This window comes from Poromitra crassiceps (genome assembly GCF_964638095.1).
Source record: "Poromitra crassiceps genome assembly, chromosome: 13".
In the NCBI taxonomy this organism is placed as follows: Eukaryota; Metazoa; Chordata; class Actinopteri; order Beryciformes; family Melamphaidae; genus Poromitra; species Poromitra crassiceps.
The window spans coordinates 6794995-6809994 of NC_139644.1; the positions used below are offsets into that span (position 1 = coordinate 6794995).

A 15000-nucleotide genomic window follows, 5' to 3' on the forward strand; every position below is an offset into this window, starting at 1 on the left:
AATATCTTCAGATGACTCGTCATTCACTGCTAACCCATTACTGTGCATATCTCTCATGCCAGACGTTTATGTTGTCCGTGCTGTTTGTCAAACGTCTGTTAGCAGGATTACAGAGAAAACGACTGCGCTGATTTTCCTGAGACTTGGTGGGAGGGTGTAGCACGGGCCCAGGAAGAACCCATCACACTTTGGCGTGGATCTGAATCCGGGTCGGGTCAAGAGATGAGGGCGGGGTTAGGGAAAAGGGGCTGTAACTAGGGATAGGAAGGTCCTAGAGAGTCGGGATTGGAGGGTTGGGTAGGGGGACTGGCTAGGTGTATCTGGGTGGTGTGAGGGGGCGTGGTCAGGAAAGGGGAGGGGCTAGGGAAATGGGGCCGTAGCTAAGGATAGCAAGGTGATAACTAAACTCTAAAGGTGCGTTCACACCGACCTATTAAAGTTTGTCGCTGGCATCGAGTTTACATACAAAGTCAATGCAAACGAGCGATTGAGCGTATATTCGCCTGGGAGAATAATCGCTGGGCGTCCGAGCGGCAGAGACAGAGCGATAGGGAGAAAATACGCTCATCGCTCAAGATGAAATATTCCAACTCGAGCGAAAATACGCTGGCATCAGTCGCTCGCTGTTCAATGCTGATTGGCTGCCTTGTGAGAGCGAGTCAAGGATCACTCTGGCTTGGAACAAACCGCTGGTTTATTGTGTGGCAACAAACCGCATTGACAGCCTGACAGCTGACATGAAGTGAAGTCTGTACTACCGGTATGCAGCTCGCATTAGGAGCACGCTGATAGGCTTAGCTTGTAAACAATGACGGTGGCTCGTAGTGGACAAACAGCATGACATTGCGTAACGTTATATCCCCCACATGTCCGTCATTTCGTGTGCCTGTTGATGAGCGATTTAAACAGAGCGACAGAGCGATTCCAAAGGGTTGACTTGAGCGACAGAGCGAAAAATAAATATCTCGGTGTGAACACTCCTTAAGTGTGATTCAGGGTTATTACACAGAAAGTAGCACAAGTGTTTCCATGGAAACCTTATGCCTCCATGTTTGGTTTAATCTAATATCACCATGAAATGATAGAAACAGGAAGTTGAACAGGAAGCACTGATTCATGGTTATGACACAGACACTACCACACATTTTCCCAGCTAATTAGTAGACCTCCTCTTGGTTGGTTAAATCCATTGACCTATATATAATGGACCAACATAGCTCATTGACTTTGACACAGCAAAATGAAGCTCACTTCCGGATATTGTTTGATTTCGTTTGATTGGTTGAATGGATTAATGCTACACGGAAGTACGAGGAGAAGGGGCGGCTGCCCCTAGCGGCTGCCGGGGGAGTTTCTGAATTTGCTCTGTCTCGCTTATCGCCGTAATGCATTATGGGTAGTCAGCTACTGTGGCTAATGTAGCCGCTAACGCTACTTACTTTACATTGCAGTAAAACGGCACTGAATGACCAAATTGATTTAACTTTTAACCATTTCGAGAAACACTGTTTCCATACGGACCCCCAGCGTTGGTTAGTTGTTTATAACGTGACTATATTTATAACGTTATAACGTACTCCGATTTCTGTGCTGAATCCAATGGTCTGAATACAGAGAAGGCTTAAGGCTTTATCTAACGGTATAAATAACGTTAAATGGTCCGCCATGTTATGGACGTTAGATGTATGGTATCTATATAGTTACGTGTGTCTACTAACATTATTAAAATATCATAAAGTAACGCTATTTTCTGATAATTTGCTCAACTATACTTGCTACCTGATGCCTTGCGGCACATTGCTGCCTCTACCGGTCGGAAGTATTACTGTTCTTTTTATCCGATGTTTGTCGTCAATTTTCCTCGAAATGGGGCTATCATTTGGAAAACGGAGCGCGTTAGAGCATGAAAAAGACTTGAAATAAACCAACAAACCATAAACTAATATGGAAAGTGTTTATTTAATACATAGACCGAGAGAGAAGTTGTCTCGTTTCCCATATAGTTGAATGGTGATGTTCCTGGGAGTGCTACACAAGCTGCGACCCCCACTGGCCATTTGGAAATAATGCAATTTCCGCATTGGCGTCAAAAATAGGCAGGCTGAAATGCCCACTGGTTAAATCTAATATGATATAAAACATAAACAGGTATTTGGGAGTTTTTGGAACATGGGAGGATGAATTTCAGTGTTAATTGGTAATTACCAATTGTGACTTCCAATAATTGTCCCTGTGATTTTGAAGGCATTACGCTGATAGTGGCCTGTAATATTGTGAAGGGATTTTTTTTTTATTAAAATCAATCATTATTACTACATCTGTGAACAGCAAAGGGACTGCCACTCCCGTGTGGGACGGTCACAAGAGGCACTGCTCCAACTTCCCAGTGGACAACCAAGAGTGCTGATCCAATGCCCTCACGGGATGCGTACTACTATCACCCCATCAATCTAACCATATTACCAATTTTTAAACCAAATATTGCACTGATATAACCATTGTATTGTCACCAGCAGTTACTACATTGTTATATTACTAATTATTACTAGTTTAATAGTTTTGCCTGGTTGCCATTTTTACAAGTGTTTCCCCATTATTATTACCCTTTGTTTCAGGCCCCTTTTTACCCTGTTACATAAATATCAGTCTAGATTTTGCTATAGCCTTTGCTATTACCTGGGCATTACTTTGGTAGTTACATGGCATTGTTACCTCACTATATCACCCCCTATTATCGTGCTGTTACCGAGCTGTAACGCAAAGTGTTTTATTTTTCTTTCAGAAACACATCCGTCAGTCACAGTCTCTGTCTGCGGGCGAACAACAGTTTGTTCAGAATAGGAAACAAGTCGTTCAGGAGTCACTCAGCAGCCTGGGAATCAACTGTACAGCTGTAAGACTCTCTCTCTCTCTCTCTCTCTCTCTCTCTCTCTCTTTCTTTCTGTCTCTCTCTTCCTTCCTTCCTTCCTCCCTTCCTTTCTTTTTTCATGTAATGATTTGAAGAGTTGGTTGCAAATAATGTCACATGAAATGCATGATTTGTAACATCATCTGTCATGCGAGGCTGCCATCAAGCTGGAAGAAGAGAGATGCCTGAAAAAGATGAACATTACCTCTGTCTGTCTCTCTCTCTTCCTGCCTCCCTCTCTCTCTCTCCCTCTCTTTATCTACCCCCCCCCCCCCCCCCCCCTCTCTCTCTCTCTCTCAGGATGCAGTTCCCCACATCGCCCTGTTGGGGTCAGGAGGGGGTCAGAGGGCAGCGGTAGCTCTGATTGGTTTCCTCCTTCAAATGAAAGAAGAAGGTCTGCTGGACTCCCTGCTCTACCTGGGGGGAGTGTCTGGGTCCACATGGTGACAGCACACACACACACACACACACACACACACACACACACACACACACACACACACACACACACTTGTGAAGATTTTCCATCTCCTTACCGAGACATTTTGGGAGGGTCGTTTCCAGATGCTCACTCCTCAGCGTACAGCAAAGGTTTGCAGGAGGATACCGTGGGTGCCATGTCATTTAAGAAAAGAACAATGGCACAAGGATGCTGCCCTGTGGCACTCCACATGTAATAAGGTTATATGAAGATGCAACAGCATTTATACTTACGTCCTCGGTCCTCCCAGTCAGATCGACCTGAACCATCATCTCCAGTAGAATGTGATGGTCCGTATGGTCCGTATGCTTTTGGAAGGTCAATCAGAAAGTTAAAGTTGGGCCATGGTCTGCTTTTCTACTACGTTTTGGAAAAATCCTTTGATAACTTTTTTAGATATTCTGCAGACAGACAGACAAACGGGGTGAAAACATAACCTCTCGTCGAACTCTATTGGCAGAGCACAATTACAACTCTTGAAAAATGACTTCAAAAAATAACTTTACTTCGCTGGTTTAACGTGCATTTTGTACTTGAATGAAAATAGCATCTGCCCCCTCTCTCTCTCTCTCCATCTCTCCCCCTCCCTCTCTCTCTCCATCCCCCTCTCTCTCTCTCCCCCTCTCTCTCTCTCCATTTCTCCCCCTCCCTCTCTCTCTCCATCCCCCTCTCTCTCCTCCCTCTCTCTCTCTCCCCCTCTCTCTCTCAGGGCTATGGCCTCTCTGGGCAGTGAGCCCAGCTGGAGTGCTGACCTGGATGGGGCGGTGTCCAAGCTGTCAGGGCCTGGGGTGGGGCTAGAAGAGGCTGTGGCCTGGCTGGGCAAGCGATCAGAGGAGGAGAACTTCTCTCTCACCGACATCTGGGGAGTCCTCACCGCCGTCATCATGAACCAGGTGAGGCCCATTACAGAGGAGAAGATGAAGGGCTCTATTTCCCCAAAAGCGCTAATTTAGCATTTGCGCTCGTTTAACGCCGTGCGCAATGCAAATTGGGGGCGGACACAAGCGCATGCCTGTGATAATTATACTGGGCATAGGCTGCCACAAGCCAAAGCAGGCGTTTCAGCGCTAAAATCTGGGATAGATGGCGTTACCCTATCGTCAGCAGCGCGCAATTAAGGACCTCTTACGCGCAAATACCTCGCGCTCTCGGAGTGCACCCGTAATCTCCGTGCAGCGCAGCGCAGTGCAAAGTAGAATTCGTTACGCACAGCCTAGACATCAAATTATGCTGCTAAAATTGGGTATTAGCAGATAATTCAGTGAGGCAATCAACTATAACTCACTAAGAAACTTTTATCACATCGTAAAGAGGGAAATTAATTGAGAAAACTTGTTGGACAGGACATAGGCTATTTACCTTCATAACCACCCGGAGGGTCGTTGGCACCACAGACGATCTGTCAGCTCTCTCTGTCCTCGCATGAGTGAGTACACTCTATTACACATGGAGAGAATTACAGCATATTGCATGCCTCGGTGAGGCAGCCTCGCGCAAACAGCCATTGCAAGACGGGAATCTGATTGGTTTTTATTGACGTAATGCACAGCCTTGCCTGGCCACCATGCCTGTGAATAATTCTGGCAGTTAAGACCGCCCAAATCGCGTTTGCTCAGGCATTTTGAGGCGCAGATGATTTTGGCACAGCTCTAATTTGCGCTTGCGACACGTGACGTGAACCTTTCCGCATCCCGGCCGAGAATTGCATCCCCAACATAATTCGGCTGTTTTAACTTAGAAATCAGGGAGGTCACGTCTACCAGACAATTATATCACTTTGAAACAGTTAAATGTCTGCATAAATCATTACAAGTATGCTCCCGTGAGGTGGGGATGCTTTTTTTTCCTGCGGGGCAGGGGAGCAAAACTCGGCAGAACACCTGGCGGACGGCGCAAGGTGGAATGCTATCTTCCGTGCCTTAAGGCACGCACAGGATAGCGCCTGTTGGAAGATAGGGGCCGAAGAGTTAGAGGACACAGTAACATGTTTGTGTTTGGTTACAGAGTTAGAGGACAGCCTTCATTCAGATACAGGAACATCTCTTTGTGTTTCCATCAGATGGCTGTACGGAATCTTTCAGACGAGGCCAACAGAAACGTCTCCGACCCTTACCCGGTGTACTGCGCCATAGAGAAGCACTGCTACTCACACGGGCCTGTAGAGGGTACATGCACGGTCGCATGCACACACACACACACACACACACACACACACACACACACACACACACACACACACAACATGCACGCACGCACACACGCACCAGCCCGATCTCAATTTTCTTTTTTAATAGCAACGTTTTTGGACCAACGTTGCTATCTTACAATTTCGGCTCCAATATTGTGAAATGTTAACGTACGTTTATACTGGAGTGGGCGTGGTTTCCGGAGATTTTAGGTTTTCTAACCTCTCCCAGACCCTAACTTGAAACCTAACCTAACCTCTCCCCAGACCCTAAGCCTAAGCCTAACCTCTCCCCAGACCCTAAACCTAACCTCTCCCCAGACCCTAAGCATAACCTCTCCCCAGACCCTAAGCCTAACCTCTCCCCAGACCCTAAACCTAACCTCTCCCCAGACCCTAAACCTAACCTCTCCCCAGACCCTAAGCCTAACCTCTCCCCAGACCCTAAACCTAACCTCTCCCCAGACAACAGCAGTAGCGAGCACAAAATTGAAGTCAATCAAGGTGCAGGGCCAAGGTAGAAACGTGCAAAAGAGGAAAAAAGGCCAGCACTCAAAAAGTCCTTTAGGTGTTTTTAATACTTAGCTTGTACAGCAGCAACAACAAACACGTTTCAGCAGGTAGCCTTCATCACATCAGCATTGTGCCGAGTCAGGCGGAAATGGCGTATAAATACAGTCAAACCGGAACTACGTTCAATAATATAATCAGTTACCAGGTAAGCGTACACAGATAAGGACATCAACAAAGTTACAGAATATACAGAAGTACATAGTAAATACTCTTCTAGTAGAGTTTACAAATAGAAATAATTAAATATATAATTCAATAAGGCCCAGCCGGATATGTTCCCCTGTCAATGGCCCTTCCCAAAGAACAGGCAGAAACGTAAATATACAAATGGGGGTGTAGGCACAATGCTGATGAAGGCTACCTGCTGAAACGTGTACGTTGTGCTGCTGTACACGCTATTAAAAACACCTAAAGGACTTTTTGAGTGCTGGCCCTTTTTTCTCTTTTGTACGTAACCTCTCCCCAGACCCTACAAGTCAAGTCAAGTCAAGTTTATTTGTATAGCACATTTCATACACATTTCCATCTCTCTCTCTCTCTCTCTCTCTCTCTCTCTCTCTCTCTCTCTCTCTCTCTCGTCTCTCTCTCTCTCTCTCTCTCTCTCTCTCTGTCTCTCTCTCTCTTTCTCTCTCTCTCTGTCTCTCTCTCTCTCTCTCTCTCCCTCTCCCTCTCTCTCCCTCTCCCTCCCTCTCTCTCTCTCAGGTCAGTGGTTTGAGGTGACCCCTCATGAGGCTGGCTTCACAGAGTTGGATCTCTTCATTGAAACTTCTCAGCTGGGCAGCAGATTCCAGGCAGGAGAGCTGCTGGAGAAGACGCCAGAGATGGACATGGTCAAACTGCAAGGTGTGTGTGTGTGTGTGTGTGTGTGTGTGTGTGTGTGTGTGTGTGTGTGTGTGGGGGGGGGGGTAAATAGGTTAAGAGGAGCAGGCCTCATGCAGTAAGAGCAGTATATGTTGTGCAATATAATACTATTATATATAATAATAATGATGTGCAGGTGTTCTGGGCTGTACTCTGACTACACTGTGTGTGTGTTGTTACTGATGTGCAGGTGTTCTGAGCTGTACTCTGACTACACTGTGTGTGTGTTGTTACTGATGTGCAGGTGTTCTGAGCTGTGCTCTGACTACACTGTGTGTGTGTTGTTACTGATGTGCAGGTGTTCTGGGCTGTGCTCTGACTACACTGTGTGTTGTTGTTACTGATGTGCAGGTGTTCTGAGCTGTGCTCTGACTACACTGTGTGTGTGTTGTTACTGATGTGCAGGTGTTCTGAGCTGTGCTCTGACTACACTGTGTGTGTGTTGTTACTGATGTGCAGGTGTTCTGAGCTGTGCTCTGACTACACTGTGTGTGTTGTTACTGATGTGCAGGTGTTCTGAGCTGTGCTCTGACTACACTGTGTGTGTGTTGTTACTGATGTGCAGGTGTTCTGAGCTGTGCTCTGACTACACTGTGTGTGTTGTTACTGATGTGCAGGTGTTCTGAGCTGTGCTCTGACTACACTGTGTGTGCTGTTACTGATGTGCAGGTGTTCTGAGCTGTGTTCTGACTACACTGTGTGTGTGTGTTGTTACTGATGTGCAGGTGTTCTGAGCTGTGCTCTGACTACACTGTGTGTGTTGTTACTGATGTGCAGGTGTTCTGAGCTGTGCTCTGACTACACTGTGTGTGTGTTGTTGTTGATGTGCAGGTGTTCTGAGCTGTGTTCTGACTACACTGTGTGTGTTGTTACTGATGTGCAGGTGTTCTGGGCTGTGCTCTGACTACACTGTGTGTGTTGTTACTGATGTGCAGGTGTTCTGGGCTGTGCTCTGACTACACTGTGTGTTGTTGTTACTGATGTGCAGGTGTTCTGGGCTGTGCTCTGACTACACTGTGTGTGTTGTTACTGATGTGCAGGTGTTCTGGGCTGTACTCTGACTACACTGTGTGTGTTGTTACTGATGTGCAGGTGTTCTGAGCTGTGTTCTGACTACACTGTGTGTGTTGTTACTGATGTGCAGGTGTTCTGAGCTGTGCTCTGACTACACTGTGTGTTGTTGTTACTGATGTGCAGGTGTTCTGGGCTGTGCTCTGACTACACTGTGTGTGTGTTGTTACTGATGTGCAGGTGTTCTGAGCTGTGCTCTGACTACACTGTGTGTGTTGTTACTGATGTGCAGGTGTTCTGAGCTGTGTTCTGACTACACTGTGTGTGTGTGTGTTGTTACTGATGTGCAGGTGTTCTGGGCTGTGCTCTGACTACACTGTGTGTGTGTTGTTACTGATGTGCAGGTGTTCTGAGCTGTGTTCTGACTACACTGTGTGTGTGTTGTTACTGATGTGCAGGTGTTCTGAGCTGTGCTCTGACTACACTGTGTGTGTTGTTGTTGTTGTTGATGTGCAGGTGTTCTGAGCTCTGCTCTGACTACACTGTGTGTGTGTTGTTACTGATGTGCAGGTGTTCTGGGCTCTGCTCTGACTACACTGTGTGTTGTTGTTACTGATGTGCAGGTGTTCTGGGCTCTGCTCTGACTACACTGTGTGTGTTGTTACTGATGTGCAGGTGTTCTGGGCTCTGCTCTGACTACACTGTGTGTGTTGTTACTGATGTGCAGGTGTTCTGGGCTCTGCTCTGGCAGATGAGGAGACCATCACAGAATTCATCCCTCCCTGGCTAAATGGTAATCACATTTCATAATTTTAAACTTGAAAACATAATATGGTTTCAAAATCTGAAAACCAGAATAATAAGTATTCAAGTAAGTAATACGTGTGTGTGTGTGTGTGTGTGTGTGTGTGTGTGTGTGTGTGTGTGTGCGTGCGTGCGTGCGTGCGTGCGTGCGTGCGTGCGTGCGTGCGTGCGTGCGTGCGTGCGTGCGCGCGTGCGTGCGTGTGTGTGTGTGTCAGTGCCTGGGCACGTAGACCATGCTGCAGTCCAGTACCTGCGTGTTTACCACACCGTGGCCAGGCTGGTGGCTCTGATCAGAAACAACATGGAGGATCCCAGCGCTCTGTCTGAGCTGGACAAGCTGCAGACAACACTGAGAGGTAGCCTACTACAGTGATGAGTACAACAGGGATGATGTCTTTTTGTAGGACAAACCTACAAGTCCCTCCTGCACTTCTGCTTCCCTCGTCAGGAAGTCAATGGGAGGGATTTGGGTTAAATGCATTAAATAAGGTCTGTGGTTAAGAAAGGTTTGTGAAACGGTGAACTTCGTGTTCAGTAAGATCATATTCACAAATGAGGACCACTTTTATGACTAATTGAAGCGTTTTCTGAAAATCACATTTTTAAAAAATCACATTTACGCTTCAAAAATCATAAAAGTGGTCCTCATTTGTGAAGATTATTTTGCTGAACACAACGTTTGCTGTTTCATAAACTCTTTGTTCATTTCAAGCATTTAACCGACATCCCCCAAAGATCCTATTGACATTTAGACGAGGGAAGCAGAAGTGCTGACACCCAGATGTTCCAGGCTCATTCCTGCATTACTCTATAGGTTGCATGTATATAAAGAAAAATGCCTTGTTGAATGGTCGTGTTTCCAGACCACCTGAATCATAATGAGTCTGCTCTGCTGGAGTCAAAGAGCCCAGAGGAGAGGAAGCAGCTTTTCCAGGCCCGGAGTCTGGAGCTGCTGGCTGCCGTGGGAACCTGGAGCTACAGCCTGGAGGAGGGGCCCTTCAAAAAGCACGGTGAGACAAACACTGAAGCTTCACACACTACTTTTATTGTATCCCCATATTTCTTATTACATTACACCAATAACCTCAAAACGTCACCGTGAATGCAATGCACTAAACTGTTCTTGCTATATATACGTCATGTAAAACCTGTAGATGTGTTTCGCTGTGTTTTTCCCAGTGTCCTGGCTGACTCAGCGGGTTCTTCCTCTGGTGGTGAAATGGGAGTGGGGAACAACCAGTAACTTCCTCTACCAATATGAAGGTGAGAAGACACTGGAGTTTCACTTTGGAACCAGGGACTGACTGAGCAAAACCACGATTTTTAGACTCACGTGTCCAATACTACAAATCTTTTTAGTTCAAATTGGCTAAACAGTATATGTGGCAGTTTCAGTCAGGATTGTGATGTCATCAGTGATGTCACTCGAGCAATTGTGATGTCATTAGTGATGTAATAAATCCTTCCTGGTATGAGTTGCACGATGGCGCCTAGGTGGTCTGGTAAAGGTAGAAGTACTGATTCATCAAGTAAAAGTAAAACAAAAACAAAAGATACAGGCTGAAATGTAATCAAGTATAAAAGTAAAGTATTTCTACCGGCTGTTTCTGTGCAAAGCGAACTTCATGTCATATTAAGATAAACAGAATTTTGTGCACGGTCAATTCTAGGGTGGAGACTCTGGAGACGATGAACCAAGCACACACCGACACACCGCTCTCCAATTATAGCAGTAGAATTATAGCACATTGCTACAGGTGGTGTATGCTGATGGTATTTAATCTCTGGTCCTGGATTTGTTTGAAACACAGTCACTGAAGAACTAAATCTAGGACATGAGAATAAATAAAATGACAGTCCTTCAAGTCAGTTTTGGTAGAGCACAAAGTCCTTCATGACTTGTGTTAGTGGTAGGGAGTGGACTTGGGTCAGGCGATGTGTGCCCAGCGCTTGGCGGATCTGGATCCGACACACGTGGGCCAGACTGCGAGGACATCTCTTGGCCTCCATAAAGACCCTGTGCGCCTCGGGATCCGCCCTCTTCTCCAGCTGTGCCTGCTTCCAGGTCTCCAGGGCCGGGTCTGCGCCGTGGTCAAGGAGCAGCTGGACGAAGGCCGCATCGCACCCATGCCACAGCACCTCATTCAGCATGCGAGAAGTCACATCACAGGTCAGAACACCACCAGCCTGGAGCACCTGGAGCAGCAGGTGGAAGCAGTCCAGGTGGTTGAAGAAGCTGGTGTAGAGAGGAGATTCTACGAGGTAATCCATGTCAACAGCAGCCCAGAACCTGATGAGTTCCCGCAGTATGTCCAGCCTTCCATGCCGGGCAGCACAGTAGACCGGGGTGCGTAAGCAGCGTGTTCTTCTGTTGGGGTCGGCCCAGGCTTCCAGGAGGATCCGGACACAGTCCAGGTGCCCGTAGAGCACGGCCATGTAGAGAGGCGTGCGGTCCCCCTCATCTGCTAAGTCTACCTGGGCTCCCTGGGTGATCAGGTAGTCCACACAGGCAGCGTGACCCCGCCTGGCTGCGTGCTCCAGAGGGGTGGTGTTCCTCCAAACGCACCCCCACCTCCTCTCATTGATCCGCCTTCTGAAAGGCTCTTCCTGCAGCAGGCTCCTCAGTGTGTCCAGGTCTCCTGCCTCTGCACAGTCGTGGAGCTGCCAGTCGTTATGCCCTGATCGAGCAGCCATTCCTTCGTGTCTGTCAGAGTGTGTGTACGCTGCATCTCAAATGGAAGGCTTTATGATGGGACAAATTGTTCAAGTGACATCACTGATGACATCACTCGCTGATGACATAATTATTTGAGTGACATCATACAGTACATGCGAAACAGTGGATGGATAAATCCAGGAGGCGGTAATGCAACATAAAGGATACCAACTGCCATAAAACACCACAGAAGAAGAAGAAGAAGAAGAAGAAGAAGAAGAAGAAGAAGAAGAAGAAGAAGAAGAAGAAGAAGAAGAAGAAGAAGAAGAAGAAGAAGAAGTGATTACATGCATTTGAAGGTGGCGGGATCCTGATCTGCATTGTAGTGCTTTATTGGTGCTATGTGACCTCCGTCAGTGATGTCCATGTGGTCACAGACATCGACTCAACCTAGAACCTCTGCAGGGAAGGATTGATGGCATCACTGATGGAGTGCATGACATCGCAATGGAGTGAATGGCGCCACACTCTGACTGACAACGCATATCTGGCTGTATCCACCTTATTTCTAGCTGTAATGATGCCTGACTGTTTTAACTTGACAAAAAAAACATCTATGAGGATTTTACAGCAGAGCCATTCTGCTCTACAGCCGTGTCGTTCGGCTGCTGGGATAACGTAATGCATTGTGGGTAGTCGGCTACTGTGGCTAATGCTAATGGCTAGCGTAATAGTTACTTTACATGGCAGTAGAACGCCACTGAATGACCAAATTGATTTAACTTTTAACCATTTCGAGTAACACTGTTTCCATACGGACCCGCAGCGTTGGTTAGTTGTTTATAACGTGACTATATTTATAACTTTTATAACGTACTCCAGCTTCCGGTTTATAATTCGGGTCTGCAGCCGAGTATAACAAAGGAAATGGCAAGAAGCTGCAACAATAAGTCACGTTAAACCGGACCTTGTTCCCACAATAATCTTTTACAGTGGGGCATTCAAAAATAAGGGGGATAGCTATTGCGAATTCACGCTTGTTCATTTATTTATTAGTTTAGATGTTTTACATATTTCTTCTTGTTGCCGGGTAGATTCTGTGGTTCCACCTTGCCTCCAGGCTGCAGAGAGGTTCCACCTGATCGACGCCGGGCTGCTGATCAATGTGGCTTATCCTTCTTTCCTGGGAGACAAGAGAGACATCGACCTCATCATCGCCCCCGAGTACAGTGCCGGGAACATGTTTGAGGTAGAGTGTCTGTGTGTGTGTGTGTGTGTGTGTGTGTGTGTGTGTGTGTGTGTCAGGGGCGGACTGCATAATCGGGCACGTCGGGCAAATGCCCGGTGGCCCAGGGCCCAGGGCCCCAGGCCACTCACTGAACAGCAGGCCAGGCGCCGCCTACTGGTTTACTAGTGGTTTTATTACTTTATTCAGGTTTAAAGTGGGTGCATCTCATTGTAAAATTGGACTTGGCCCAAATTGGGCTTCATACGGCCCAAATTGGGCTTCAAATGGCCCAAATTGGGCTTCAAACGGCCCAAATTGAGCTTCAAACGCCCCCCATTTTTCGCCGCCGCCCTTCGGACGCCGGCACGCGCGTCGGCCCATATCGGCCTGGCCTGCTTGGTATCTAATGCCTGGCCTGAATTATGATCCCAGTCCGCCCCTGTGTGTGTGTGTGTGTGTGTGTGTGTGTGTGTGTGTGTGTGTGTGTGTGTGTGTCCCCTTTACAAACAATGGAGCCCTTCTACTTGCTGCTTGAAACATTGCCTTTAAAGGAACACTCTGCCCATTTTCAACCAGCTTTGTATCATTAGAACATCAGTAGTATATCAGAAAACTGTCTGTCATTTAATTTGACAGATATTGAGTGTTAAAGTGTATTCAAATTAATAACTCATTAACTCACATCAACTCTCAATAACTGTCAAACTAGATGAATGATGAATAGTTTGACAGTTATTGAGAGTTGATTTGAGTTAATGAGTTATTAATTTGAGTTAGTGTGGACCAGTGATGTCACTGGTCCACACTTTAACTCTCAATAACTGTCAAATTAAATGACAGACTTCAAAACCGTTTACAGTTTTCTGATATACTACTGATGTTCTAATGATACAAAGCTGGTTGAAAATGGGCGGAGTGTTCCTTTAATGTTTCAGCAAGAAATGTTTTTTTGTAATGACTGTTTTCCCTTCAGATCAAGGTTCAGTTTAGCTTTGACACTGACTAATAGGGAGGGAGCGATGTTTAACACTGACCAATTGGGAGGGAGCGATATTTAACACTGACCAATAGGGAGGGAGCGATATTTAATACTGACCAATAGGGAGGGAGCAATATTTAACACTGACCAATAGGGGGTACGGTGGCGCAGTCAGGGGTACGGTGGCACAGTCGGTATCACTGTCACCTCACAGCTAGAAGGTCCTGAGTTCGATTCTCGCCTGGGACGCTGTGGGCGCTGGAGTTGTGACCCCCCATATCTTCAGTGCCTACTGCCCAGGTGGGCAGTAGGTGTGCTCCCCAGGGGGTTCCTCCGTACATAACCCCCACTAAAAACATGCAGAAGATCGTCATCCGACCAGTGACGAGCGACCACTGCTCCTGGCCTGCCTTCTGGAGGAAAGGACATGCCTGCATGGGTCAAATGCAGAGGACAAATTTCACCGGCCACCGTCAGCATGAGTCTGTGTTTGTGGCCGCATGCATGTGTTGAAGTGTTTGTGTGACAATAAAAGACGGGCTTGTCCGTCTGAAATCGTGTTTTTTTTTTTTTAGGGAGGGAGCGATATTTAACACTGACCAATAGGGAGGGAGCGATATTTAACACTGACCAATAGGGAGGGAGCGATATTTAACACTGACCAATAGGGAGGGAGCGATATTTAATACTGACCAATAGGGAGGGAGCAATATTTAACACTGACCAATAGGGAGGGAGTGATATATCCAAATTCAAGATATCATGATACAAAACTGTGACAATATGGGCTCGTCTGTCCAAAAAAAATCATATACTACATGTTATTCTGCTGTATTAATCACAAATGACACTCTTGACCATCAGTTTCACATCAGTTTCTCCATCCAAATTATATTATTGTCCCTGTGAAGATTTATTTTTACTTCACTTACATTCTAGAGAGCCAGTACCATCGCTAACAAGATGTGTGGCTCAGAGACAGCATTCTGCACAGTCAGACTTTAGTTGTCACTGAACTTTTATTTATTCCATCATATCGTGGTTTGGTTTTATTGAATCATGAATCCCATATCGCGTATCAAATCATGATCCTACTGACCTATACGTTTCACCCACTCTCATATCTGCAGAATTTTCTGCTGCAAATTTGCAGCGCATCTTGCTGAGACTTGCATTTCGGTTATTACTACTATACTCTTGGTATGTCTCAGGTGCTCAGATTGTCTCCCTCATTACATTGAAATGAAATCTGAAGGTCTGTACCTCCCCTCCACAGACCCTGACTTTCTGTACCCACCTCCCTCCACAGACCCT

At 46.5% G+C, this 15000-nt stretch overlaps 1 protein-coding gene across 2 annotated transcripts in view; it reads left to right on the forward strand.

Annotated features, from left to right (window-relative positions):
• Positions 1–15000, forward strand: part of LOC310787945 (cytosolic phospholipase A2 gamma-like) — a 23513-nt gene that overhangs the window by 4127 nt on the left and 4386 nt on the right. For both annotated transcript variants that reach the window (XM_083649389.1, XM_083649388.1), the window contains 10 exons: positions 2783–2893; positions 3209–3351; positions 4099–4282; positions 5449–5554; positions 6850–6990; positions 8747–8812; positions 9039–9179; positions 9687–9833; positions 10003–10086; positions 12574–12728. In XM_083649389.1, coding sequence (XP_083505515.1) covers positions 2783–2893; positions 3209–3351; positions 4099–4282; positions 5449–5554; positions 6850–6990; positions 8747–8812; positions 9039–9179; positions 9687–9833; positions 10003–10086; positions 12574–12728 — 1278 coding nt within the window. The remainder of the gene's footprint in view (positions 1–2782; positions 2894–3208; positions 3352–4098; positions 4283–5448; positions 5555–6849; positions 6991–8746; positions 8813–9038; positions 9180–9686; positions 9834–10002; positions 10087–12573; positions 12729–15000) is intronic.